This window comes from Mixophyes fleayi, chromosome 6, assembly GCF_038048845.1.
Source record: "Mixophyes fleayi isolate aMixFle1 chromosome 6, aMixFle1.hap1, whole genome shotgun sequence".
NCBI classification, from domain to species: domain Eukaryota; kingdom Metazoa; phylum Chordata; class Amphibia; order Anura; family Limnodynastidae; genus Mixophyes; species Mixophyes fleayi.
Window position 1 is genome coordinate 62,931,273 of NC_134407.1, and position 27,796 is coordinate 62,959,068.

At 38.4% G+C, this 27,796-nt stretch overlaps 1 protein-coding gene across 2 annotated transcripts in view; it reads left to right on the forward strand.

Moving 5' to 3' along the window:
* Nucleotides 1-27,027, forward strand: part of EBI3 (Epstein-Barr virus induced 3) — a 305,430-nt gene extending 278,403 nt beyond the window's left edge. The window contains exons 1-7 of one of the 2 annotated variants that reach the window (XM_075216740.1): nt 862-965; nt 1,119-1,218; nt 11,745-11,987; nt 12,526-12,643; nt 21,639-21,817; nt 24,041-24,204; nt 26,586-27,027. In XM_075216740.1, coding sequence (XP_075072841.1) covers nt 1,149-1,218; nt 11,745-11,987; nt 12,526-12,643; nt 21,639-21,817; nt 24,041-24,204; nt 26,586-26,726 — 915 coding nt within the window. In that variant the 5' untranslated portion in view covers nt 862-965; nt 1,119-1,148 and the 3' untranslated portion in view covers nt 26,727-27,027. Of the gene's footprint in view, nt 1-861; nt 966-1,116; nt 1,219-11,744; nt 11,988-12,525; nt 12,644-21,638; nt 21,818-24,040; nt 24,205-26,585 lie in introns of those variants that run through there. The other variant, XM_075216741.1, reaches the window with a different exon arrangement.
* The last annotated feature ends 769 nt before the right edge of the window (nt 27,028-27,796 follow it).

Here is a 27,796-nt window from a genome sequence, read left to right on the forward strand (position 1 = left end):
GAAACCAGTTTCGGCATGTATTTACCACCGCGTCTGGAAAACCTACATCAGATGGTGTGAAAACCGACCATGTCTATATTTCTCTTGTTCCCAAAAAAGGCCACATCACTAGGTTTTGAGTAGACTTATGGGGGCTGAATGAGGTCATAGTTATAAATGCTTATCCCATGCCCTGCTTGGATGACTAGACCAGCTGGTGGGGAGTAATGTGTTTACCTTAAACTTGCGTAAAGGGTACTGGCAAGTATACTTGACCAACTAGGCTCAGGATTGTTCCTTATTCATCACCTCATTCAGGCATTTTTAGTTTACCATGATGGTCTATGAAGAATGCTAAATACTTTAAATAGAGTGGTGCAATGAAAACGTGTCGAGGAATGCCATCGAAGGATTAGAAGGTGGGCTGTAGACCAGTATTGTTTCTACAGCCCCTTGGGGTCTTAATCTTACAATAGCTAAAAACAACTAGAATACAAATTAATATAACTTTCAATTGCTTCTGCATGTTCAAAATATGCTTCAGTATGCTTAATGTGTCATTTTTGTCATATTTTTTTTTTTTTTAATTACAGTACTTGGCCACTTACAGTAGAGGCTACAATTATTCACTGATGGCACCTTTTCACATAGTTCATCCAGAAGTACTGTAAACGCTGTAATGTTCCCTCAATGTATGGAAAGTACCATGGGTTTTCCAATGCATTCAAACTTAAGTTTTCATATAGCACTTTAATTTTGTTTTTGTAATGCAGTTCTCAGCATCAACATAGTTTGTTCCCTATTTTAGTCGTCTTTTTAGTTGTCTCTTTCAGCCTATTTCCTGACTAATAACAGGAAGTGAAATATTGAACCTAATTCCCACACAGGAAATAACATTATATGTAATTACAAACTTATATACTTTTTCAGCTTTATGAAAGTCTCAATCCACACTTTATAGCCTCCCGAAAGGAGCACATTGAAAGGTAAAACCACATGCGATTTTCTGTATGGTCTGTTTCAGAAAGGTAGACTGTTTCACTAAAAATGTTCATGTTTAGGATATTGGCACAATGTTTTTAGACAGATTGTATGTTCTATATGAACTAAGATATTTGTTTAAACTAATGTTGTCCTAGATATCTTTGCTGTTTTCTGTAAGTTGGAGAATGATCTGGACCATCACCCTTGCAACCCTGCTGGTTCTGCCTCCTCCTTCAGAGTTGATGGAGACTAAAGGTGACGTACAGACTGTTAAAATTATGTTTCCACATGCAAGATTCAGAAAATTGGGATATGGCAAACACTAACATTATGTATGAGAAATTGTAAGATATACAGAATTTGACAGCAATGATCCCTTTTTTTTTTTTTTTTTTTTCGTTTTATCACAAGGAAGCTTTAAACAGTCATGTTGGCTGTTTTACTGTTGACATGTTTGTTTTTTTACATCAAAAGAGGTCAGCAAAGCTTTGCGATGTTAGATTTTAATCATTCCTATTTTTCCTTGTTCGCAGAAGCATGATACATGATAGTATTATATAATACAATAATGTTGAATACATAATAGCACCAGGAAATAAATGTTCAGAACAGTGAGATTCATGGAAATTATTTTCAAAATAAAGATGGAAATGAAAAGGTCACTTGTGCTTAATTGTACTGTGCATATAGAGTACACGTAAGTCACAATACATCTCAATCGCTTGGTACGCCTCTAGACTCCCTGAACTTCAAGTGTAACTAGAGGGTGATTGGGTTGGTATAGTGCAGTGTTGGCTAGCCTGTGACACTCCAGGTGTTGTGAAACTACAAGTCCCAGCATGGTTTGATAATATACAGCAGCTTATTGGCAGAAGGGTATGCTGGGACTTGTAGTTTCACAACACCTGGAGTGTCACAGGTTAGCCAACACTGGTATAGTGCCATCTGTCACCAGATTGTACTATTCTACTGAAAGCTGTGCACTCCATTTTTTTTTTTTTTTATATTAAAGGACCAGTGAAAGTGATTACATTTCATTTATCTGGAGGCTCAAGATAATTTTTACAAATGCTACAGGTTTATTAAATTATCTACAAAATAAGAAAAACAACCTATTGTAGGAATTCATACCATGGTCTCGCATTTTAATAAATGCAATTTTCCATTTTTGTGTACAACTGTGACACACTTTATGCAGCTGCTTTTGGCATGAGTATTACTGTTACTGATCACTTAGACCACATAGGATCAATAAGCAAAAAGGAAAGGGATAGACCAGATCTAGTGATATTTATTGGTAACACTAGCCAGTTGTCTTTCATTTTGCTGTCATTTTGTCTAATACAGTATATATTATATACATATGTGTAGTATGATAAAATATCACTAGAAAATTAGGTTTGACTTTTTTTTTAACATTTATTTTGTCTTCCAGTACAAGATGAGGGCTAAGAGATTAAGGGACAGACCAAGAGTGTAGACTTGGAAGGGTAATTCTCATGTGCTTCCTGCTGGTACCTAGTGGGATGGTGATATTAGTAGTGCTACCCAGCCATCATCCTCTTTACCATTTTTCCATTTCTAGAATTCCATTAAGGGTTTGTGGAGCGCCTCATAATTAGATCAGGACAATTATGAAAATAGTATCAACGTTTCCCCAAATATTTTTTTTCACTTGTCCTGTTGCTGAACAGTCCACCAAGGGTTACATGTTATACAATGCATATTTAAATCCAAAATGATTTGTTTATTGTCTCTTTTCATGCTGCTGTTCTATTAAGTCTCCTGTTATCAGATGGAGAACTGTAAGCATTGTTTGACGGCTGAAGTTTTGTAGAAAAAAACCCCAAATTTTTGTTTCAAGACTCCCAAGTTCACCATATATTCCTTATGGGAAACATAACTGATCAAATGATTACATCCCATAATAAACAGACTCCTTTTTAAATTGGTAACCTCTGAAGGTAGCATAGTGTCAATTGTATATGTATTCCTTTAAAGGAAACTAGGAGTGATGTAGGGATAAATATAAGCAAATGTTTCATATTGTGTATATGTTGGATATTATATCATGTCTAGTGGAATTAAATATCATCTTCTACACAGTACACAAACCTTACATGTATTCTGTTCCTATACTCAAACAACCCCCTGACACCCCCTAAACAGCTTTGCATCGTGATTGGATCACATAGCCCACAAAGTGCTTTGAATGGACCAGTATGCAATATTTGCCACTTAACATCATATATCAAGCTCTTATTGTCCTATAGATTGTAAGCTTTCAAGCAGGGCCCTCTAGCTTCTTTGCATGTTAAAAAAAAAAAAAAACTTTTTTTTTTGCTTTGCGTTTGTTCCCAATTATAAACCATTATAAAGTGTTATAGAATATGCCGATGCTATATAAATGATGATGATAGTAATAATGTCCCATCCAGAAAATAGCAGGGATATAAGTTATGGTATATATTGGGAGCCATTGCTAAAATTTTTCTTTGACAAGAGAGTGATAAATCTGTTCTAAAACAGATTAGCATTACACTTTCAGGGAGGTCACAAAGGAGGGGAGAATGAGCCAGAAATCGAGCGGTTTAAAAACATGAGGCGCAGGTTTGGGGATCAGTTTGCTGCTGAGAAATTCTCCAATATAACTAGGTGCTGCCTAGAAGTGGACATATTCGTACATTAGTCTTATGTGTATTTCTATAGTGGACCCAGTGTTCATGTATGAAAATGCTTTCCCTATCTGATCTTTCATCTGAGGTTCAAACAATTGTTAGAACCAGTTTCAAAATAGGGTAGTTATTTACAATGTGCAATAGTGGAGAAAGATGGGACTACTCTCTCTACCATATAGCAATTCCTCCTGTAATGACCCATGAGGTTGCTGGAAAAGTATTTTCTGAGCCCCCCCAGTAGACCCACACAAATAGTTTGTAAGGAGGAGTGGTGCTTCTTCCTCTAGATGCAGTTGAAGATGAATGGTAATCCAGGAGTAGAGCATACCACCTTTTCTGACAGACAGTGGGACTAAGTATTATGCAGTGATCCAAACAATACATAGTCACTGTATTGATTTGTAAAGTGTGGCATGCAGAGATTGTGACAGGGAATGGAGTTGGAACAAGTGGAACATTATTCTGAAGGTGGATTTATTTCTCTAACCATCATATTCCTTGGTACATACATTCAGGGATGTGCATTTCAGAAGCATGGCCTGTTCAGGGCATGCTTCCAATTCAATTTCTGGAGGTCTGATAGCCTACTTACCCTTCTATCCTTCTGGTTCCCATTGTGTATACCTTCTAATAATTAGATTCATTTTTACCTACTGTTGATTTCTGCTGTTCATCACCATTCTTGATCCAATTCAATCTTTCTGTCACAGTTCTGGTAGCTCCTAAGAGAGAACCATTTGGCTGGGGTAGAAATCCGACACAACATGCCTGGTCAAGTCGCTTAGAGAAGATTGGTAGTGGGGTACAAGCTGAAGTCAGGATTGTAGAATATCAATGGATGAATCCAAAGTCCAGGGACTGGAGATGGTAGAATAGTGAGGGATGAGGTCGATGGACAGGAGAAGGTAATGGTGATGTACAGTCAAACAAAGTAATCTTTAAAGTACAAAAACCATAAAATGCAAAACAAAACTTTGCTTCTGCAAACATTTGGTTGAACTGAGACTTTACAAAGGCTACAAACAGGTGAAATAAATGTTATGTGACCTTTTCACTGAAAGGCTGATTGCAGAGTAGGGGAAGCTGTGCAATAGGCCAAATGAGGAGACTAGCTAGATTGCTGTTAGCGGAGTGCTGATGGCAGGAATTTAGATATGTTTGTAGCGGTCATTGAGAATTGTTTTCGGACAGCTGTCATCTGGAGCTAGTGTTGAATCTTCATACTTTCTATGTGCATCTTAGAAACCTCTTCAGAATCTGTACAGATCTCATACAAAATACTGCAATATTCACTTTGCTATCTTATCCTAACCAGACCCTACAATCCACTTTGAATGCAGAAACTAGACTACTTTTACCTTGGCAACAATTTAATGCTGCTCCACTTTTACTCATATTTTACAGACTCCAATAAACTTCTACTAACAAGAAAGCCATTAACAAAATGTCACCAACATAAATATCTTTCCTTGTCTCAAAATTTCCCAAAACTCGATCTCTCTGCTATACGCTTCTCATTCTCCCTCATTGCTCTTGGTCCCAATTTTTTCCCAGTTTGACACAATCTGTGGAATTCCCTCCTTTATATATAGAAACTTTAACCTAGCCTCCAAACCTGAAAACTTTCCATGAAAACACAGCTCTTCAAGTGGGCTGATCAAATTTCTGAACTACCCACTATCTGATATATCTACCTATTAACTGCTCACTCAGAGTACAGAAAGAGAATAATGTAACTCACAACCTATTCACCTCTACACCAACATCGCTATCTGCATTGCAGTCTGGTTGGACCAATATGCAGTCTGTGGTATTTAACATATCAAATTTCTCTTTTTTTTAGATTATAAACTCACAAGCAGGACCCTCTTTGTCTGTCTAGTAATAACCTGTGTTATTACTGTATTTCCAATTATTAAGCGATGTGGAGTATGCTGGCACTATATAAATCTTCATAATGGACTAAGGGTAAATTTTCTTAAGACTACTATCACTTTACAAGTAGTACTGTCTCACCCTAGTGATCAATTAAACTGCTGCAAGTAATCGCTGACAAGAAAAATCAGCATTTCAGATACATAGTTTTTCACCACTGCTAGAAACTGACATATCATTAAAGTCTGGAAAGGTGTATTTAGGGATATTCTCTAAACTGCCAACATGGTCAGTCCATTTTTTGGGGAACATTTTTTTTCACATAAGCCATCATTATCTATAGAGTGACAGTCAATGTAATATTCTTCAGATTTGAGCTTCCTAATTGTATTAGAGGTGTACACACTAGAGATGGTAGCAAGCACAGAAAGAAATAGGATTGTAGAAACATATATCAGTTGAAATAACTATACATTGACCTGGGTATTTACACATTTATTTGTATGGCACCACAGCTTCTGTAGTGCTGGATACAGAAGCAAGTAACAAATAGATGAGATAATGCATATAAATAGCACAGATGAGTGTGAGTAATGCTATGGCAACTTGCACAGAGTGCAGCAAAATGCATGACAGGACATACGAGGTAGTCACAGTGGACAAACCTGGGACAATGGGTAAAGAGAACCCTGTCCGAGAGCTTACATTCTAGAGGGACGGGTGTTGAGACAGCAGAACGAAATGGGAGAAAATGGAGATGGGAGGGGAAGGAAGAGGAGGTAAAGCATAAGATGGTCAAGAGGTGGTAGGATAGGCGAGCTTGAAAAGGTGAGTTTTGAGTGAGCGGATAAAGGACTGAAAGTTTGGGGAGAGTCAAGTGGGGCGAGGTAGCGGGTTCCAGAAGAATGGGGGCAGCATGGCAGAAGTCTTGGAGGTGAGCATGGGAGGAGGTGAATTGAGGCAGAGGTCCGAGGTGTAGTGGTCAGCCATATATGTACCTCAAGACGACGTCAGATATGTAAGGGTAAAGGTAAGGAGTTTGAACTGAATTATGAAAATGATAGGAGGCCAATGAAGGGAACTACACAGAGAAGTAGCGGAAGAGATGTGACTGGAGATAAAGATGAGTTTAGCCGCAGCATTCTGTATGGAATGAAGGTCTGAAAATTGAGTCAGGAAGGCCAGCGAGAAGGAGGTTGCAAAAGTTGAGATCTGAAATAAGTGAGAATGGACCAGGATTTTGGTTGCTTCCAGAGGAGTTTCATAATGTTACGGAGGAGGAAGTGGCAGAATTTGGTGAAAGACTGGATCTGAGGGGACAGTCAAGGGTGACTCCAAGGTAGGCTTGCGTGACAGGAAAAAGTTCTGTTGTTAACCAAGAGGGAGATATTGGGAGGGACAGCAAACATTGGCAGGAGGACAGATTTTGAAATGTTGAGTTTGAGGAAGTGACATCCAGGTAGTTATAGCTGAGATAGCTAGATACTTGGGTTAGGAAGGCGGGAGAGAGGTCATGGGAGGAAAGGGAGATTTGCGTGTCGACAGCATAGAGGTGGTATTGGAGGCAGGCTGATTTAATAAGTTCAGTGAGAGATGGTGTAGAGAGAGAAGAGCAGAGGGCCAAGGACAGAGCCTTGGGGGATTTCAAAAGGAAGAGTCGGAAGCAGAGACGCTGAAAGAGCAGCCAGAGGGGTAGGAGGCAAATAGGAGACAGCTGTTTAACAAACACCTAGGCAGTGAATGGGGGTGAGAAGAAGAGAATGAGCAACTGTCAAAAGCAGCAGGAAGGTCGAGGAGTACAAGAAGGGAAAAATGACCTTTGAAATTAGCTGAGTAAATTATTTGTTTCAGTTGAGTGAAGGGGATGGAAGCCAGACTAAAGAGGGTGAAGAAGAGAGAAAGTGGATCAGACGGTTGAAGACAAGTAGTTAGAGAATTTTAGCAGAAAAGGGAAGCGGAGATACTGGACAATAGTTGGAGAGAGAGGATGGGTCAAGGGAGGGTTTCTTGAGAATAGGGGGGAAGAAAACATGCTTGAAGGCCGAGGGGAAGATATCCGTGGAGAGAGAGGTGAGCACAGTGCAAACAGGCATTGGGAGAGGAAGAACGAGAAAAGTGAGTATCCCGGACACAGTTACATGAGTGTAGGAGCCAAGGGTGGCAGAGTGAGCGATTAGAGAGGACAGGTGGGGGAAGGCGAGTCTGGTGAGAACAGATAAGATTGTGGATAGTCAATCTAGTTTTTGAAGTAGGTGGCAGTCGAGAGCAGTGATGGACAAGGGGAAGACAAAGTAACGAATTATTGGTAGAAAAGTGGCAATGGGATTTATTGGACAGGGAGGAGATGAGTTGTCAAATAGGTTTTTTTGGCAAGAAAGAGGGCAGAATAGTAGGAGTGGATGAAGTTCGCAATGGAGCAGGATTTCCTCCATTGGCGTTCAGAGGAGCAGGAACACTTTTGGAGGAGACGAGTAAGAGGGGAGTGCCAAGGTTGGGGTTTAGATTAGCAGAGAGTGGGGTGGCTTGGGCTGCACTGTCAAGGGCAACAGAGTGAGGAGTTGTAAAGAGTGACAGCAGCATTGGGGCAAGATAGGGAAGAAATAAGAGTGAGGATGCTAAGATGGTGGCAGGGCTGTTGGTGGGACATGTGAGCGACTTTGGAGGGGGGGAAGGGTAAAGAAAAGGAGATTGTGGACTGAGTGGAAGACAAAATTGGAGACGGTGGGGATGTCGCAGAGATGGGAGAACACTAGGTCCATGGAGTGACCATCATGGTGAGTGACAGAAGTTGTCCATTGGGAGAGGCCAAAGGAAGAAGTGAGAGTTAGCAGTTTAGAGGCAGCTGTAGTAAGAGTCGATAGGGATGTCAAAATCACTGATTGTAATTAGATCAAAAAAGAGGAAAACAGGCGGCGAACTTATCAAGAAATTGTGAGTAAGGACCAGGGTATGATAGATGACAGCAACACAAAGGTGGAGAGGATAGAAGACACTGATGGAGCAAACTTCAAAGGAGCAGAGGAAGGGTTCAGGGGGGATAACACTGAAGGTGTAGCCAGGTGACTGTAGGACACCTACACCACCTCTTTAGCATTCCCCAGGATGGGGAATGTGGGAGGAGAGACCCCTGTGGGAGAGTGCAGCAGATGAAGCGGTATCTGAGGGAAAGATCCATGTTTCTGTTGGGGCCAGGAGATCAAAAGAATGGGAGAGGAAGAGGTGCTGAATGGGAGAGAGCTTATTGCAAACAGATCTTGCATTCCAGAGTGCATAGTACAAAGAAAGGTGTGAGAGGAAGGATGGGAATAAGATTGGCGGGATTAGATGTTCTGGGGGGACAATGATATGTGGTGGAGGGGGAGCGACAGAGGATAGAGGGGACAGGTTTGGGCATATAGTATAGAGTAATGGTATCAGTAGCCATGTGAGGGAGTAGGTGAAAGTGTTGAATAGAGAGAAATAAGGCACAGGAAATGTAGTAGCTGTGTTCTTGCAGACTCGTGAAATAGGAGAGTGGGCCAAAGTCCAGTTTAAAACTCCGTTTTTATTCACACTTAAATAACATGCCATTAATGACAAGAGAAAAGGTATTTTGCTTGCACGCTGGAAACAGACTATTGATCGTGACCCATGGAGAGAATTTTTTTTTTTTGGTATGAATGCCTTGCAAAAAATAAATCTTTCAATGTGGAGGTATTACATCCGCACATATAAACTTTATAATGCAGAGACAATGGGCACTTTGTGGTATAACCTGTTCCCTCCAGGTCTCGATCCCAGAATGTTCAAGAATTGGACCAAACATAATGTTAAGTTTCTCCTAAATATAATGCCTTGGAGTGTCTTCCCAGTTTTCTGGGCTTCGTGATCTCCTAATTCTCCCTACTGACTCTTTCCACCAATATTTGTATACCTGCCATTTGTATGACAGCAAGATAAACCTCATTTCCTATACCAACCCTCTCCCCTAAATACATTTTGCTTGCGTAGATTCTCTTCCAGAGGCCTTATCTCCACCTTTTATTCCCCACTTCTCCAACATAAATTGCTAACATAGGAGTCTCGCAAGGTTCATCGGGAAAAGGACATGGATAAGATTCTTGATCCAGAGGAGTGGCCTCACAGAGAAGATGTTGCCAAATCGTCAATCTGCATGCAAATAAAAGTATACTCATAAACTCCTGATCAGATAGTACTTGGTGCCCACCAGACTTGGTCATGTACCCAGCTTCCATGGATGTTTTGTGGCAGAAACGTGACGCTCAGGGCACTCTTACATATGGTGGAGCTTTAATAAATCAGATCACCCAGAATCGGCTCCCTGCAAACCTCTCCTATCTTCTCACCCGGAGGTTCCAAAGCAGATTTTTTAAGCTCGCAGGGCACATACTTACAGGAGCTAGATATCCGATAGCCTTAAATTGGAATAAACCTGACCCCTCCCCCATCCCACAATGCCTGCTCTTATCAATAATGTTTGACATATATAAAATCAAAATCATTACAAGCCCAATTCATGACTGGCTCATCCAACTTTTATTTTTATGGAGTGCATGGACTTAACACAGAGTTTGAGAAGAGGGATCTTCATGAGTCAATTCCTATAGATGTAGCTTAGGAATTCAAACTCTTCTCTCTTCCTTCCCCCTTCTTGGTTCTTCCCGACACCAGCAATCCCCTGTTTCCCTCCCTTCTAGCTCCTCCTATGTTTCATATCTCTATTGTTTAACGGATGGGAATTTCCTCTTATGTTAGACGTTAAATTTTAATCAAGGATGAGGTATTCCTAAGTGTGATGCACCCCTACTTCCCCATCCCTTTTACCATTCTGTTTTTCTACCCTTGTTATATCAAGAATTTTATAAACTACTATAAAAAAAAATCTGTACCAATTGAGATGAAAATATATTGCCTGCTTATATGAACACTTGGATAACTAATGAATTTTGTTGCACCAGTCGGTGCGTTGTAAAATATTCTCATATGGGCAGTTGTTAAAATAGAAAAATAGGGCTTTTTGATCTTTAATAAATATTATATAGCTTCTAGAATATTTGTAATATTGTAATTTCTAGCTTCTACAATTCAGTTGGCTACATAAAATATTACAAAAGGGGAGAGGTCGGGGGAGGAGAAATAGATTTGGGTGTTGTCAGCACAGAGGTGGTACTGGATGTCAAATAAGCAAATTAGTTCTGCAAGAGAAGAGGTGTACAGTGAGAAAAGCAGAGGGCCAAAAGCAGGATCTTGAGGGACCACAATAGAGTGTAGTGGGGGATGTGCCAGAGATTCGATAGGTAGGAAGTTAATTAGGAAAGAAAAGTTACAATGGCTAGTCAAGGGTTTACTAAAGAAGAGGATAATCAACAGTGTAGAAAGCAGCATAGAAATCAAGAAGGATGAGTATGGAGAAGTGACTTAGACTTTGCAGTCACAAAAGTGATCAATGATCTACTTGCAGCAGTCTCAGTGGAACATTCAGGGGATGGGGGTGTCTATTTTCAGAGAGTCAAGAATGACGTGAGAAGAGAGAAAGTGAGATAGGCAGTTGTGCACAAATACACAAGTAGTTTGGAGGCAAAGTAGAGGAGAGAACTAGGGCGGTAGTTTGTGAAAGACTGGGACAAGTTTTTTTTGGGGGTGTTTTTTTTGTTTTTATTTAAGGATTGGTGAGATGAGCATGTGTTTAAAGGAGGAAAGAAATGTGCCAGTTGAGCGAGACAGGTTGAAGAGGTAAATTAGAGTTGGGCATACAGTAGGGCAATGGGAGTGGAGAAGTTGGGAAGGAATTGGGTTGAGTAGGCCGGTTGCAGGGAGAAATGATGTGAATGCAGAGACTGGTTACTGGAAATAATTAACAGAGGGTGGATTTGGGGATTGGGAGAAGATGGGTGGAGTGTGCAGGATTAGGCATGAGTTACAGTAGACTGTTCACTGCAATAAGCTCTGTAGGATCTATCGGGGGTGAAGAAAGAGTATTTATTTTACCTATATTTGATTTGCTTTGCTAATATTTTGTCAAATGTAGAAGTTATCACCTATTGACAAGAAAGAACATCCAAACCTACAACTAAATTTTATAAATAAACCGACATGTACAATAACATGGATATTTAGGAATCATTTTCCAGTGAATAAAATAAACTGAATTGTACATGTATATGAGAAAAGAGAATTACTTTTTGATCAAGAAAATGACTCTAATGCATTTATCTCTACTATTTACAGTGTCTATTCCAATCACCCATCAGTATGAGCAACTAGGAGCAGATATATTCCTGCACTGTGATAGTACTTTGCCTTTTGTTGAATGGAGGTTTAATGGAGAGAGGATCCAACATGATTATAAGATCCATTCAAATGGAACACAACTCACTTTGGTTGGAGTAAAGAAACACCAGGGTGGTAACTACACGTGTCATAACCCTCAAAACAAGGAGACTTTAACTCTGACAGAACTGCAACTTGGACGTGAGTTACTACCAAGCCGTTAATGTGAACTAAAAGAGGAAGCCAAGAGATACTGATGCACTAATACCATATTGCTCTCATATATAATATGAATGCTTATAGAGTTCTCTTTCATAGTTACATTACCAGGGAGGGCCTTGTTGCTCATTTGATATTGGACTCAATTTTTGAATACCATATATAAAAACTGTTAGACCATCTGTATATGGAAGGGGGGAGGGAGTTTGGTGAGGACTGGCGAGGTAAAAAATTTCAGTCAATTTAAATATATACACATATCTGTTTCTAAGAATAGAGTCTGGTTCCACAAATTGCATTATATCACCTTATATTTAATCTTTAAATAACTGTCCCGATTTGTGTACCATGATAAGGTAAGAACTTATGGGGAAGTAGGTGGGGCTTTGGTGGGAAAGAACATGGTTGGGTGGATAGTGGCGTGTTTTGTATAAAATGGGGGCGTGTTGGGTGCAGGTCCGTGGTGAAGCTTATTTTTGTGTATATTGCATCATTAAGGGTAATCAAAATGTGTATTTAGTGCCTCCAGAGAAGCTCGATGTAAAGTGCAGGGCCTCAAGTTACCCGGAGAAAATATATTGTAGCTGGGACCTCTTCCCTGACACTAACTTACACACCACCTTTGTTACTACCTACAGGTAAGTACATTTTTATTTTCCTTGAAAAGCAAGAGAAAGTCTTAGTGTACCAGGAACAATTATTTATAAAGCCCCAATATAACTGCACCCAAGAAAAATCGACTCTTGTGAAAGTAAAACTGAAAAGTTGTATAATGAGCGCATTGTCTTGTTTTATTCTAGTTCATTTTATTTAGTTAGTATCTCTTTAAACTTTATGCTTCAAACTACTATTGCCAAATAAAAAAACAAAACTTGCAACTTTTTAAAAAAGTTTTTGTTTTCCTATATGTTCAGGCCCATTTGAAATACAATTATATTATTGATATATTCATTGCATTATTATTCACATGTTATGGCTATTTATCTCTCCGCCCACATTTCCATTCTTGTTCCTTGGAGAGGGTTCTTGCATCAGGGCTGCTGTAAAACAATATTACACTTTTTTTTTTTTCTGGTTAAATTATAGCTTGTATTAGAACTGCAATGAGAATGAAAATGAATAACACAGAACTTATGTTTCATGATAAAGGCCCTTTTCTTTGTATAAAAATCTTGTGGCGCCTTACATATTAACAATGATGATAGTTTTCCTGGTATAGTGATAATCGCCCTACACTGGCTAGTGTTGAAGCTAGTTGCAGAATTTTATAGAAGCTGTTCTTTTTTTTTTTTTATTATTATTATTTTATTTTTATTTACAATGCTGGTCTTGTCCCAACCAATTTTTTTTATTTTTTTTTATTTTACGAAATAGCCCACTTCATAATAAATCCTATAACAATGATCCCAGAGCTAGCCATCCAGGGAACATCATTATAATGGGGTGGGGGGCATCAACTGGATAACCAGCTCCCATGTTGGCCAGCCCACTAAGACTACCAGACCTGTGTTTAAAAGCGGTGCACTTGAAGACCCTATGAGCTATGGGTGTCTGAGTCATAAATGGAACGCCTGAGAATGGCAACTTGCCACCCTGTTTGTTCCTTTATAACAAAAGAGGTCTATAATACACCTGAATACTGATGAGCGTTAGTTGGAGTAAACAATTGTATGTTTTGATTTATTAAATTAAGATAAAATAAAAAAAATCACATAGCGACACATATTCAACATGCTAGTATAGGCAAATAATACAATGCATAAAGTAAGATCAATAAATATAAATAATAAACATAAAACCTCCCAATAAATGAGCCGGCTCATAGAAGTTCATTTATCATGTGAACCCGGGTAAGCTTTATCTTTGCATAACACAATTTGGTTTTGGATATACAGGAATATTGGCCATATGAGTGTTTGGAACAATCATATTTCATCATCTTCAAGTGAATCCACATAAAACTTTATATATTTGTATACAGTGTTCACAGCTCCAGTGTTTAGCCTTTTAACCGCAATACATTGCTGGTTCCAATACAAAATATGTGCTCTTTAAGGAACAGTCTCTGTTTAGTAATGGTTCAAATCTGATACATCACTGTTAGGGAACACTTCCCAACATTAATATTAGGAAACAACAGAGTCAGTCCATTTTAGGCAACAATAAGAAGCCAAAAGATTTTCCTTATTAACTGTCCACAATTGTATTCAGTGTTGTACCTTACTTTCTAAAGACCGTCCAATTTGCACGGCATTAGGAAGAATCCATAAGACATGAAGTCGCTACATTAGATCTCTACGTAGAAAAAGGGATTTTGCACAAAAAGTTATTAAAAGAATCTCCCATACTCCCCCATTCTTTTGGACACTGATGAGACAGGCATTAGAAGATCTGAATTCTTTTATATCCAAATCATTGAATTCTATTCAGACACAAGTCATTGAGATTTTTGATATTCAACATCCAGGGACCTTAACAATGTTAGAGAATAAATTCTTTCTAAAGAGCATCCAATTTACACGGAATTAGGAAGAATCCATAAAACATGAAGTCCACGATGGTGTTATGGCTTAAAAAAATTCCCACATATCTTTCAATAAGGTTTTTATACCTATCCAATCCACCAAAATACTTATTCTAAAAATTATATGTATACTGGACCACCCAATTATCAGACAAAACATTCATGGGAAGTAGCATCAAGGTAAACATATATATTGTTGAGCTCTATTGTCTCATTTAAACCTTGAGGGATCAATGTCTTCAGTCGAAAAATCCAATATGCTTCCCGTTTACATAGGAGGTTAAAACGGACCCCTCCTCTCTGCCATCTTAACCTGTTCGATGGCTCTAATTTTCATACTCTTCATAGAACCTATATTACAGTTCTTAACTTGACAGGACAGATTGTGTCCTAAGCTGTTTCAAAATGTTTCTGCGGTGTTCTAAAAGTCACAAGTAGAGAGGTCTAAATGCGCGCCCAATGGGAGATTCTTTTAATAACTTTTTGTGCAAAATACCTTTTTCTACGTAGAGATCTAATGTAGGAACTTCATGTCTTATGGATTCTTCCTAATTCCGTGTAAATTGGACGTAATTTAGAAAGTAAGGTACAACACTGGATACAATTGTGAACAGTTAAAAAGGAAAATCTTTTGGCTTCTTATAGTTTCCTAAAATGAACTGACTGCTGTTTCCTAATAATGTTGGGAAGTGTTCCTTAACAGTGATGTATCGGATTTGAACCATTTATTCCTAAACAGAGACTCTTCCTTAAAGAGCATATATTTTATTTTGGATCCAGCAATGGATTGCAGTTAAAAGGCTAAACACACTGGAGCTGTGAACCCCGTATATAAATATATAAAGTTTTATGTGGAATCACTTGAAGATGATGAAATATGATTGCATAACACAATTTGGTTTTGGATCTACAGGAAGATTGGCCATATGAGCGTTTGGAACAAATATATAAAGCTTACCCGGGTTCACATGATAAATGAACTTATATGAGCCGGCTCATTATTTATTGGGAGGTTTTATGTTTTATTTATTGATCTTATTTTATGCATTGTATTTGCCTATACTAGTGTTTTGAATGTGTCGCTGTGATTTTTTCTTTTTTCTTTTAACAAATCAAGACATACAATTTTTTTTACTCCAACTAGCGCTCAGTATTCTTGTCTGTTACCCTCTGATTATCTAAGCTGATTCAGTATATTCTCTGTGATGTAGCAGCTGTTGGTGGAGCACCTTTAAAAGATTTACCCGCTAGCGCCTAATTTGTTTTTTGTTGTCTTTATACTATAATACACCTGTCTACATTTCCTAAAAATGTAAGTTAGAAATTAACACAAATTTCAAGAACAGAACCCCTTGAACAAAATATGCATTCTCCCCACCACCTTTGTACAAACATGTGTTTTTAAAAACTGATTATAAACTAAATCCCATGAAAAAAAAGACACAAGTTATTGTGGAATGCTGTGACTTGCAATGCCATAGCAATGGGAGAACCACAAGCTGCCTACATGATATTTATAATACTGCTTTGACATACTCTAGTTGTTGAATTACAAGTTTCGGCATGATGCATGGATTGTAGTTTCACAACAGATGGATAGTCAGAGGTTGCTTATTCTCCTGTCACAGCCAGCCCAAGCCCAAAGGCATCTTCCCTACTCTACTACAATTATAATATAAGTAATTACAATTATTTATAGGATGTTAGTGCAAAGTTAAATAGAAACTAGGAATAGATTGTAGCCTCTATATATAGCATGTTACATTTTGCTGATTAGAACAGACTTCAGCAACTACCAATCTGAAGCAGTGGCCACACTAAAAGCTTTATTGGGACATTTCTCACAGCCAGTATTGGGGTTATTATCCACCCATTTGGAGAAATATTTTGTGCCGAATTGGGACTTTTTACTATTTTATGTTTACAACCAGACTATGACTTCACTTTCCTTTTCTGGAATAATGATGTTTGTGTTTTTACTGTTTTTATTGTTTGTACTCTGGAATCATTGGTAAGACTCTGATTATAGCCACGATAGTGGGTGTTTTCTGTGCAACTAAACACAAGTTAACATGTATATTTAAACATATATCAGTTTACGAGACATTCTGGCCCAGACAGTTGGTATGTTATGGTCACTGTAGTATTATATAGGAATACACAAGCTATTTTGAGGTTGTGCGGTTACCTTACATTCTGACTAATTACATACTAGAGACTATGTCTGTGGATATTCTGGACACCTCCCCTTGAGAGTCTACTAGCCCCCCTCCCCCCCCCCCCATACGCGTCAGATTGGATACAGATCTATGATGATGCAAAGGAATGTTTGTGTTCATATATTTAGTGAATGCCGTTTGATCATGACCGTCCTAACTCCAAGAGGGCGGTTCTTGAGGGAGCATAGATATTGGGAGCAGGATGGAAGCTCCCAATGTCATATTGGGGCCGCAGACCATCAAAGAGCAGATATAAAGCCAATGGTCAACTAGTCTAATGTCATCACTATTCCTACTGAAGGTACGTTTTCTATACCATCGGGCATCCTTACCAACAAAGAGGTAACACACAAACCAAAATCCTGGTTTCACAGGACACTTGCATCAAAGGGACAATACACCCCCACCCCCGCATTAGACTAATGGGTTACATCCATGCCCAGGAGCGCTATTACGCTAATCAATTTCTTTTAAACATGTAAATTCACTCAACTTACAGAATGTTGTGTAGCATTTAATAGAAGTATTACATTGTACATCACCGTAGTAAATTGTGCATCAGATAAATAAAACAATAAATCACCCAATGAAACTTTGTTTATAAAGCAATGAAAATACCCCCCCCCCCCCCTCTCCGTTTTCCTAAGTAAATGATTTAAGTTGCACTTACGGAGGACAATGGGGTGCAAATTTACAGTTATCACAATCACAGTTTTTTTTTAAAATTATTTTACAGAGAAATCGGGTTTTTCTGTACGTTTCGCATCGCCTAAGGTGGTAAAAGTTTTTGACATAATTTTTTTTTATCAGGAAGTTCAGTAGTTACATAACAGCAAGTAAACAAGTTCATAAAAATTGAACAATATAAAGTTGTTTTTTGTTTTTGTTTTTTTTTTTTACAAAATAAAGCATTTAAAATGGTTTTGTCCCATATAAACCCCTTTATAACAATAGTACTAATTGTATATGTGCGGCAGGCAGGTTCCTGCATTACTCCATATATGCGCCAAGCACTCCTGTGCTGCTCCATATATGTTCGAAATACTTGTCAAAATCATTACCTTTTGTCACATTACATCGTGGAAATTTAAATAAATGAAATCAAACTTTTTCCAGCTGAATTTACACATTATAACCCTCAACATCAAAGTGAAAATAACATTTACAAAAATTATTAATAATTATCATTTGATGACTAAAATACCTGGTTTGGATAAGTGATTGTACCCTTTGACTAACCATTATAAACTTGCTCAGGTACAACCAATGACCTTCAAGATCACATAACAGGCTAATTGGCCACCACTTGACATCAGTTGTAGTGGATTTGATGTCTTCAGAATAAAACCGGCTGTACTTTGAGCATTCCACTACTAGTAGTGCATGGTAAGGCAAAGAATTCACCATGGTTGGAAAGATGCTTTCAAAAGGGCTCTGGGATAAAATTGTGGCAAAGCACAAGTTAGGTGAAGGATACAAAAGGACTTCAAAAGCTTTTACTCTCCCTCTGAGAACCATTCACAACATTATTAAGACGTGAAAAGCGTATGGCACCACCAACATCTTGCCTAGATCAGGCCGTCCCTCCAAACTGGATGACTGTGCCAGGATGATATTGATCCGGAAAGCAGGCAAGAGGGCAATAACAGCTTTGAAGGACTTGCAAGTCTTTATGGCTGAAATTGTGTATAGCTTGTGGCATAGTTGTCACATGCAGAGTCTGACCAAAGTTTCCCTGTACAGTAGGGTGTTGAGAAAGAAGCAAAGCACAAACAAGACTGAGTGTGGTACTTTTTCAAAGAAACACATGGAATATTCTGATGCCTTGTGGAAAAAGGTTCTATGGTCCGATGAGACCAAGGTAGAATTTTTGGACTGAACTCCAAGCGCTGTGTTTTGGCGCAAACCTAAAACACACCATATCTACTGTAAACCATGATCGTGGTAAGCTTATGTTGTGGGGGTGTTTCTCTTCAGCAGGGACTGGGCTATTGGTCAGGATTAAAGGGAAGATGTATGGTGCCAAGTACACCCAAAGAGCACTAGATACTTCCCCCTTGAAGTCATTCAGAGTCCGTTCCTTGAACTCCCCTTGACTACGGCGGTGCCTTCAAACTGTGGTACATGGTGGGTGACCGCTGGAAAAAACCGCAAGGTACTGGTGCTGGAAAACAGCTTTGGAACAGCGCATTTATTTATTTTTTTTAATAATTATGCTATAATCATTTCAAATGTGAATCTGTAACCAGGTCTGTTTGGGTAAAAGTAATTTGTGACATTCCAGCCCTGAACCTTACAAATCTACTATAATGGAAATACCTGCTAGTGACATTCAGCCCTTTTCACCCACATACCAGTTTTACCCATAAAGAGAAGTTTAAAAAGGCTTCATTTGCCAGCCATTCAAAGCAAAAAGGAGTCTTAGGGATCATAGAAATTTAAAGTTTATATCTATATATTGCATTGAGTTTCTCAGCTAAGCTTAAGGAAAATCTGCAGTGCTCTGCTAGACAGCTGAAGATGGACAGGTGGTTTACCTTACATCATGACAACAGCCCTAAACACACCGCAAAGAAGACGGTACACTGGCTTAAGAACAGGAAGGTGAATGTCCTTTACTGGCCAAGGCAGAGCCCTAACCTAAATTTGATAGAAAATCTGTGGATGGACTTAAAGAAAGCAGTCCATGGATGCTCACCACAAAAATTTGAACGGGAACAATTCGGGCAAATGTTCCCCAATCTAGGTGCACAAAGCTGGTAGAAACAGATCTAAACAGACTAATGGCTGTAATTACAGTTAAAAGGTGACAATAAAGTATTAAATCATGGGATGAATCAATTTCTAACCCTGTTCTAGTTTTTTATTTTCAGAACTGTTGCTTTTTTTTTTTTCTTTCAATGAATTCATTGTATGGTGAAATGTGTAAATAAAGCTGGAAAAAGTTTGATTATATTTATTTCAGTTTCCATTGTGTAATTTGACAATGCATGATTATCCATTGGTACTGTAAATTGCTCGATATATATACCAAATAATTATATATTAATCCATATCTGCACTGAATACTCCTATATTATGCCACATAGGCACCTTCATTACAGATTTAACCATTTAAATTGCTATAATGCTACAGTGTCCCCATCAGCCATACGGTTGCCAATATGTACCCTTAGTGAGAAGGAAGAGGGCCAATAGGTAAGTGGGGATAGGTAAGAATATTCACACTGTCTGCATCCTAGAAGAAGAGCTATAGCGGACAGTCTGAGCTTATACACCTGCCCGGCCAGCATCTTTAGAGCCCACACACAGGTGGCAGTAATGTCATTACACCTGGCCGCCTTACAGTATCACATCTTACTGGATATCTCCACTGTGTATGTGCCAGGTGTCGCCAGCTACACTAGGAAATCCTGTAGGGATTCTCCTGTGGCTGACCACCCTCCACCCTGACCCTGTGCAATATCATACCGTGGGGTATGTCATAGAAGAGAGGGGTAGATCCTTTGCAGGACCCATGTAGTAAAAGGATTCATGGAACAAACTTAATATTATTTGTCCAAGTCTTAACAAAAGTATTAAGAACCTAGACCCTAAAACCCCAACTCCAAACTGCAACATTCTGGTGATAGTCTTCAAGTTCTGCTTTTGCATCACCTTCTCAGGGAATGCCATTCTGCACTGTATTTGTAAATTTGTATTTTGCAGAATAATACAGAATTATACTTTGAATAGAGTTGGGAGGCAACACCTGTAAATTCTTTCTGTTGTGAGGTCTGGTTACAGTAAGATTTAAAACACTTACATTTTGCACATTTCACTGCCTGAATTTGGTCTTCAAGGGCGAAATGGCGAATGAGGAATGTTGGCATAATTGTTACGGTTTCCCATTAGACCACACTGGTTATACATCCTAACGAGTGCCTCAGTAGGTACATTTACTGTACTTTTTTAGTTGTTGCTACCACTATCGTGAACAGCTGTGTGCAGTGACATCGAGACCTCAGTGTCCTAGGCAGCATGCTAGCAACTCGTATAGAACAATATAATGGACCTACTGGAACACAGTTAAGATGTAATCATCATCATTTATATAGCGCCACTAATTCCGCAGCGCTGTACAGAGAACTCACATCAGTCCCTGCCCCAATGGAATTAGTCTAAATTCCCTAACATATACACACACACGTAGGTTAATTGGCTGCTATCAAATTGACCCTACAGTATGTTTTTGGAGTGTGGGAGGAAACCGGAGCACCCAGAGGAAACCCACGCAAACACAGGGAGAACATACAAACTCCACACAGATAAGGCCATGGTCGGGAATCGAACTCATGCCCCCAATGCTGTGAGGCAGAAGTGATAACCACTAAGCTACCATGCTGCGCTACATATGTGGCACTGTTTGGGTCTGTGTTTAATAAAAATAAGATATTTAAAAATAAATACAACAATAAATGTATGCATATTGCTATTAAAAAAACAAACTTGTATATTTTAAAATAAATACTGTAATAATATACATTAATGCAATAATTTGTTATACAGATGTTAGGAGTCATCTTGGACTTCTATTATCATCAAACGATCAAGGAACTGCTTGGTGACTTATCCTGAGAATTTACAGAGGGGTACATTATCCCATTTATGGCACTCCATTACATGTACACATCCTCTGAGGCCATGTAATGAATGACAACAAACCTCTGAGGCCCCCCAGTAGCCCACATACATTCCAAGGAGAGACACTCTCCACTCCCTGGAGTTGAGTTAAACGTCTTGTCCTGCAAACTGACATCTTGTTTTCTAATGTTGGGTGATTACCATTTTACTGTAGATAGTTAGATTGATTAAAATGAAATTCTAACAGGAAATTATTTTATTCTATAGGTTGGGTTTGATCGGTCGGGAGCCTCCTCATGAGTGCGTTCAGTTTAACATTAATCCGAACAGCTGCCTGATTAGAGACATTCAGATGTTTACGGAATTACCATATCTTCTTAATGTCACAGCCATCAACCAATTGGGATCCATTACACACCTGCATCCTTTCAATGTGGAGAACATCAGTGAGTTTTACATAGGGAAAGGAGATTTAAATATTTGTCTGCACTATTAAAAAGATGGCATATTTTGTTTTGTTTTTTTAAAATATACAGCATTTTTTGCTACTTGTTTTCTCACATTTTCCATTTGTAAAATTTGATCTGAATTTGAGCTTTTTTTTTTTTTTTAAAGCCCAGACTATTACAACTGGAAACATGGTGTGAAAAGCAAGATGAAAACATTACAAAACTGTTAAATGGCTCTGTTGCTCAGATTGAAAGTGTGATTTTATCACAGGTATCCCTACAATTAATACAATATAAAGGAACATAAAACCGAAATAATGTATGTGCTTTTTACACCATACATAATATTAAAAGTACAGTTTTAAAACCGACTGATAATAGTCCTATTTAATCCTTGTGTCTTATCTGCCATACAACGTCTATTTAATGTTGTACCAATAAGGTAAATTCACAAAATGATCTATGGTCCTTATGTCCTGTCCGCCGTTAGACAGCTAAGTATGCTGTACTGATAAGTTTCATAGAATGATAAGTTCTCAAATATTCACTTATCTTTAGAGATGGGTACATAAGGACAACATGCACAAGGATTAAATAGGACTATTATCAGTCCATTTTTCCAATATCCAATTATTAAAGTCAATCGTGACCTATTATTACTCTAAGTGGATTCCACTTCTTCTCCAATGGTATTGATCAGCTTTCTGGTGTTTAGACAGTCTCCCTATAGGACTTCTATACCTCTATTCAATTATTGCTATTGGGCAGCTACATTATGCGGTATATATACATATTGCGGTAAAATATACATATTTTTAATACATTGTTTTTAATTTGTATCTATATTGTATTTTTGTTATGTTTTTTTTATTCAGTGATTATACTTAACGCTATTTTATATTCGTCAATAATATTTTTTTCATGCCAATACTATACCAGTTATTAAAGATTGTCTGACACACCAGCACTCCATTACTTTATATATATATATATATATATATATAAAAATTTGGGTGACATTTCAGTAGACTGTCTTTTGTAAACAGCTAGTTTAGTCAGACAATAAGTATATATCAAATGGACAATTTGTTGTTTGGGTTCCTATCATTTCTACAGAGCGCCCTCTTCTTTCTATATATTTTTAGCTTTGAGGTACACCTGTTTATGGTTGCTAGGGCTTACTGGGACCAGTAGAGCCACAAGTTAAAATGCTATTTTTTTTTTTGTCAGTTTACAATAATTACCCAAAGACCCACTACCCAGGTGTGTTAGTCTGAGCCCAAGCGTTATCACAGAACTGGTTTTTCCTAGGGTATGCAAATATTTTTTACGGGCCGATTCAAGCCAATGATGACTGGTATTTATAGTGAGAGTTTTAGAACAATCAATTTATTATATTTTGGGGAGGATGATACAAACAACCAGTGAGTTAGAACATAGTCCTGTTTATGAAAGTTTTATACAATGTAAGAACTTGCAATAATAGCTACGGGTCCCCCCCTGAGATTGTGAGACCTGCAATAAGTGTCCTTTATGGATGGCCCTGGGTACAAGTACAGGGCAGGATTCATTAAGAAGCACCTAATTCTGGCAATCATGTTTCAAACCACAAACACAAAATTAAGCAACACTTTAGAGGGTTAGTACCTGAGAATATTAATTTTATATAGAAATCGAATGTAGTCCAATAAACAAAGACATAGCTTACTTAAAAAAAAATTAAGGAATTACATTCAGTATACAGAACATAGCCACTGGCATCAATCTAATACTTTTTTTTTTTAAACAGTAGTACAATGCACAGAAATGCTTCTGTGCTTCTGAAAATAGCATGGTTTCTAACGCCCCTATTCTCACTGTCAACGTCATTAGCATTTAGGAGTGTTGCAATTTACTGAATACTGCTTCTCCCTACAATACATGTAACAGAAGTTAGACACAATGCAGTGGATTCATCTAAAATGACCTCAAACATCAGTAACACAACTCCATGTAAAACACAAATCAAATGCCAGTGGCTACCCAGCCTTACAATCATATTCAGCATGCAAGTGAAATGGAATTGTAGTAATACTGACTACAGATAAGAAACAAATGTAACTTAGCAGTCTAAAGTGAGATCTATATAACAATGTTAACACAGATTTTTGTATGTTTTGTGGTTCACTCATGATAATACATAGCTAAAATAAAAATTAAATAGCATATTTATCTTAACAGTACAACCAGACCCTCCTGTGAATGTCAGCCTGGCTCCCATACATAGTGGAAGCAAAATATTACGACTACAATGGCACCCGCCTCCTTCTTGGCCATATCCAGAGTTTTTCCCACTTACATACTTGATTCGCTACAAAAAGACTGGTGTTAAGCACTACAGAATGGTGAGTTGCTGTCTGCTTTTTCCTTTCTTACAATGCTTTCCATTATTCGAACATTTACCATGAACTTATACATACACTGATCAGCCACAACATTGGGCCACCTGCCTAATATTGTGTAGGTACCACTTGTTCTGCCAAAACAGCTCTGATCTGTCGAGGAATGGACTCCGCAAGACCTCTGAAGGTGCCCTGTGCTATCTGGCACCAAAACATAAGTAGTGGATCCTTTAACTCCTGTAAGTTGTGAGGTGGGTCCTCCATGGCTCAGACTTGTTTTTCCAGCACATGCTCAATCGGATTGAGATCTGGGGAATTTGGAGGCTAAGTCAACAACTTGAACTCTTTGTTATGTTTCTCAAACCATTTCTGAACAATTTTACAGTGAGGCATGGCCCATTATTCTGCTGAAAGAGGCTACTGCCATCAATGAATATTGTTGATATGAAGGTGTGTACTTGGTGTGCAAAAATGTTGAGATAGATGGTAAGTGTAAAAATAAATATCCAGGTAAATGCCAGGACCTAAGGTTTCCTAACAGAACGTTACCCAGAGCAATCGCACTGCCTTGCATTCTTCCCACAGTGCAATCTGGAACCTTCTCTTCCCTAGGTAAATGATGCACCCTGATCCTGCCATCCACATGATGTAAGAGAAAATTCATCAGACCAAGCCACCTTCTTCCATTGCTCCACTGACCAGTTCTGGTGCTCATGTGCCCATTGTAAGCCCTTTTATCAGTGGACAGTGTCAGCAAGTGCATTCTGACTGGTCGGTAGTTGCGCCACCCCATGTGCAGCAAGCTGCTGTGATGCACTGTGTGTTCTGACACCGTTTTATCATATAAAACAGAAGTGGAAGTTGCTCAATAAATTTATAGGTTCATAGCAGGTGTGTGAAAGGGTGGGGTTATCCTGAAAGGAACAAAACAGAGAAAAATCCCCCAGCACAGAAGTTTGGGGTAGCTCTTTGTAAGTTAGCTCTCAATTTAAAAACACATATCTATGGCCCAAACAAAAAAGGGACTCATTGTTTAGAGTTGGGACCACCTTATTAGCAGAAGCGCCTTGACGGGGCGGATGGCTTACCATACATTTGCAAATGTGAGATTTGAATTTTTTTGTACAAATAGAAATAGCTCCTTTACTGGTTTATAGCAATGTGCTGGGGGATTTTTCTCTGTGTTTGTATCTTTCTATCATAGCCAGCATTAAGTTTGTCAGCAATTTGTGGTAGCTCATCTGTTGTATTGGACTAGACAGGCTAGCCTTCTCTCCCCACGGACATCAATGAGCCTAGGAAGCTAATGACCCTATCGCCAGTTCACCGGTTTTCCTTACTTGGACCACTTTTGGCAGGTACTAACCACTACAAACCAGGAAAACCACCACAAAACTTGCTCTGACCCAGTCGTCTAGCCATCATAATTTGGCCATTGTCAAAGTCGCTGAGATCCTTCCGCTTGGCCATTTTTCTTTCTTCCAACACATTAACGTCAAGAAAAGACTGTTCACTTTCTACCTAGTATACCCCTTCCCCCTTGACAGGTGCCATTGTAACAAGATAATCAATGTTTTTCATTTCATGGCAGTGGTTTTAATGTAACTAATCGTTGTATATTCTTTCTTTTATAAAAAGCACTTTGGGCTAGAATTACTAAACTGCGGGTTTGAAAAAGTGGAGATGTTGTCTATGGCAACCAATCAGATTCTAGCTGTCATTTATTTAGTGCACTCTACAAAATGACAGCTAGAATCTGATTGGCTGCTATAGGCAACATCTCCACTTTTTCAAACCCGTAGTTTAGTAAATATACTCCTTGGTGTGCATTGTCATATTTTTTTATGGCCACATACGTACTCTGTGACTCATGATGTCCTAATAGTTCACAGCAGTGAATGCAATATCTCATATATAATTAGATTCCATTTATAGGCGTTAGTCATATCTACACTTTGTGTTTCAAAGGGTGAGAAAAAAAATTATGTAAAATCAAAAAGAGAGGGGAGATTTAATTGCTGGTGCTGAGGTGCACAGAGGGTGTGCTGGAGAAAATCTTGTGCAAAATTGAATTACCCCTTTAGTGGTAGATTTATCAATCCTTCTAAAAAGCAAAGTAGAATTAATAATAGTAACCAATCAGATTCTAGCTATAATTTATCTAGTACCTTCTAGAAAATGATAGCTAGAATCTAGTTGTTATGGGCACTACCTTCACTTTTCCTTTTTAAAAAGTTTAATAAATATACCCCTTAAAGTGGTTCAGCAGAACACTGCTTTATTTTTATTTTTTTAGCTAAATAGATATATTTGGATTCAGTAATAAAGAAATAAAACAATTTAACTACCTTCCTCTTACAACATTCCTCTGTACCCCCCCAAAGGTTGGACCTTATGAGAAGACCTCCTTCACCATCACTGGAATTCAGACAGGGTCTATCATAGAAGCTCAGGTGGCTGCTAAAGACTTCACTAGTTCAGGACACTACAGCGACTGGAGTGAAGTGGCAAGATTTCAACCATGAAGGAGACTGTGATCACATACATTAGCCGTAGGTGGAGAAAAGACTTTCCCAAATTAAGCATTTTGAGGGAAGAAGCATAATCTTCAATTTGACTACTAATTTCATCCCTTATATCTACATATAATCCAGTATTTGTAGTTCTGAATAAACAAGTAAGCGTTAACCATATTACAGCATATAGTAATTAGATAACACAATTAATGCCTTTGATTATTGAGATGATTTTAAGCTAACTTTATTTTTGTTCATTTGTCTGAAAAAATGACTAAAAATAAACACGTCAGACTCCAGCCATAAGAAATGGTAATAAAAAAATGTTTGAAATGACTGAAACAGTGAAAACACTCAGATAATCTCAAGAGCCAAGGTCCCCACACATTTTTGAATGTCATTAGCACCTTAGTCTAAAGTATCCTAAAACAGTAACAAATCAATGTTGCGCATTGTACGTACTACTATTGAACCATTAACATTATTGACCCGGCACGCGGCAATCATTGCTTTTCCAAGGCCACTCTGGTAATGTATGGTGAAACCACAAGTTATATTGAGAATTGACACTTTCCTTCTGTCTCCGCTCAACACCTCAACTCACCGAGCATATGTGGCCTCAGACTTCAAAAACTTTGAGGGTCTAAATTATTGGGTTACACACAAAGCTTTGTCTTTTTGACTGTAGTCTCACCATTGAGCACAGGTAGCATGCTGAGGCTGATATTTAGGAAGGTTGGAAAATGAAATTGTCTCGTGGGTGATTACAAATATTTCTACATACAACAAACATACATACAACAAATGGGCTGCTCATTAATTCCCGATATGTTGAAATGACCAATTTGCCCCTACATCAACTAAACATTAACGCCGGAACACCAGGAGTAAGCTTTTGATAATGTTATGGCTACTTTAAAGTGCTTTGGAATACCTACATAAGACCTTGTCAGTGGCAGTTCATAGCAGACCTATGGTATGTCCTAAAATCCATTGATGAAGCCACGTGTTTGATCAGCAAGGGACAAGCTTGCTTAGCAAAATAATTCTGAACAGCTCTGTACTTGTTACTTCATGAA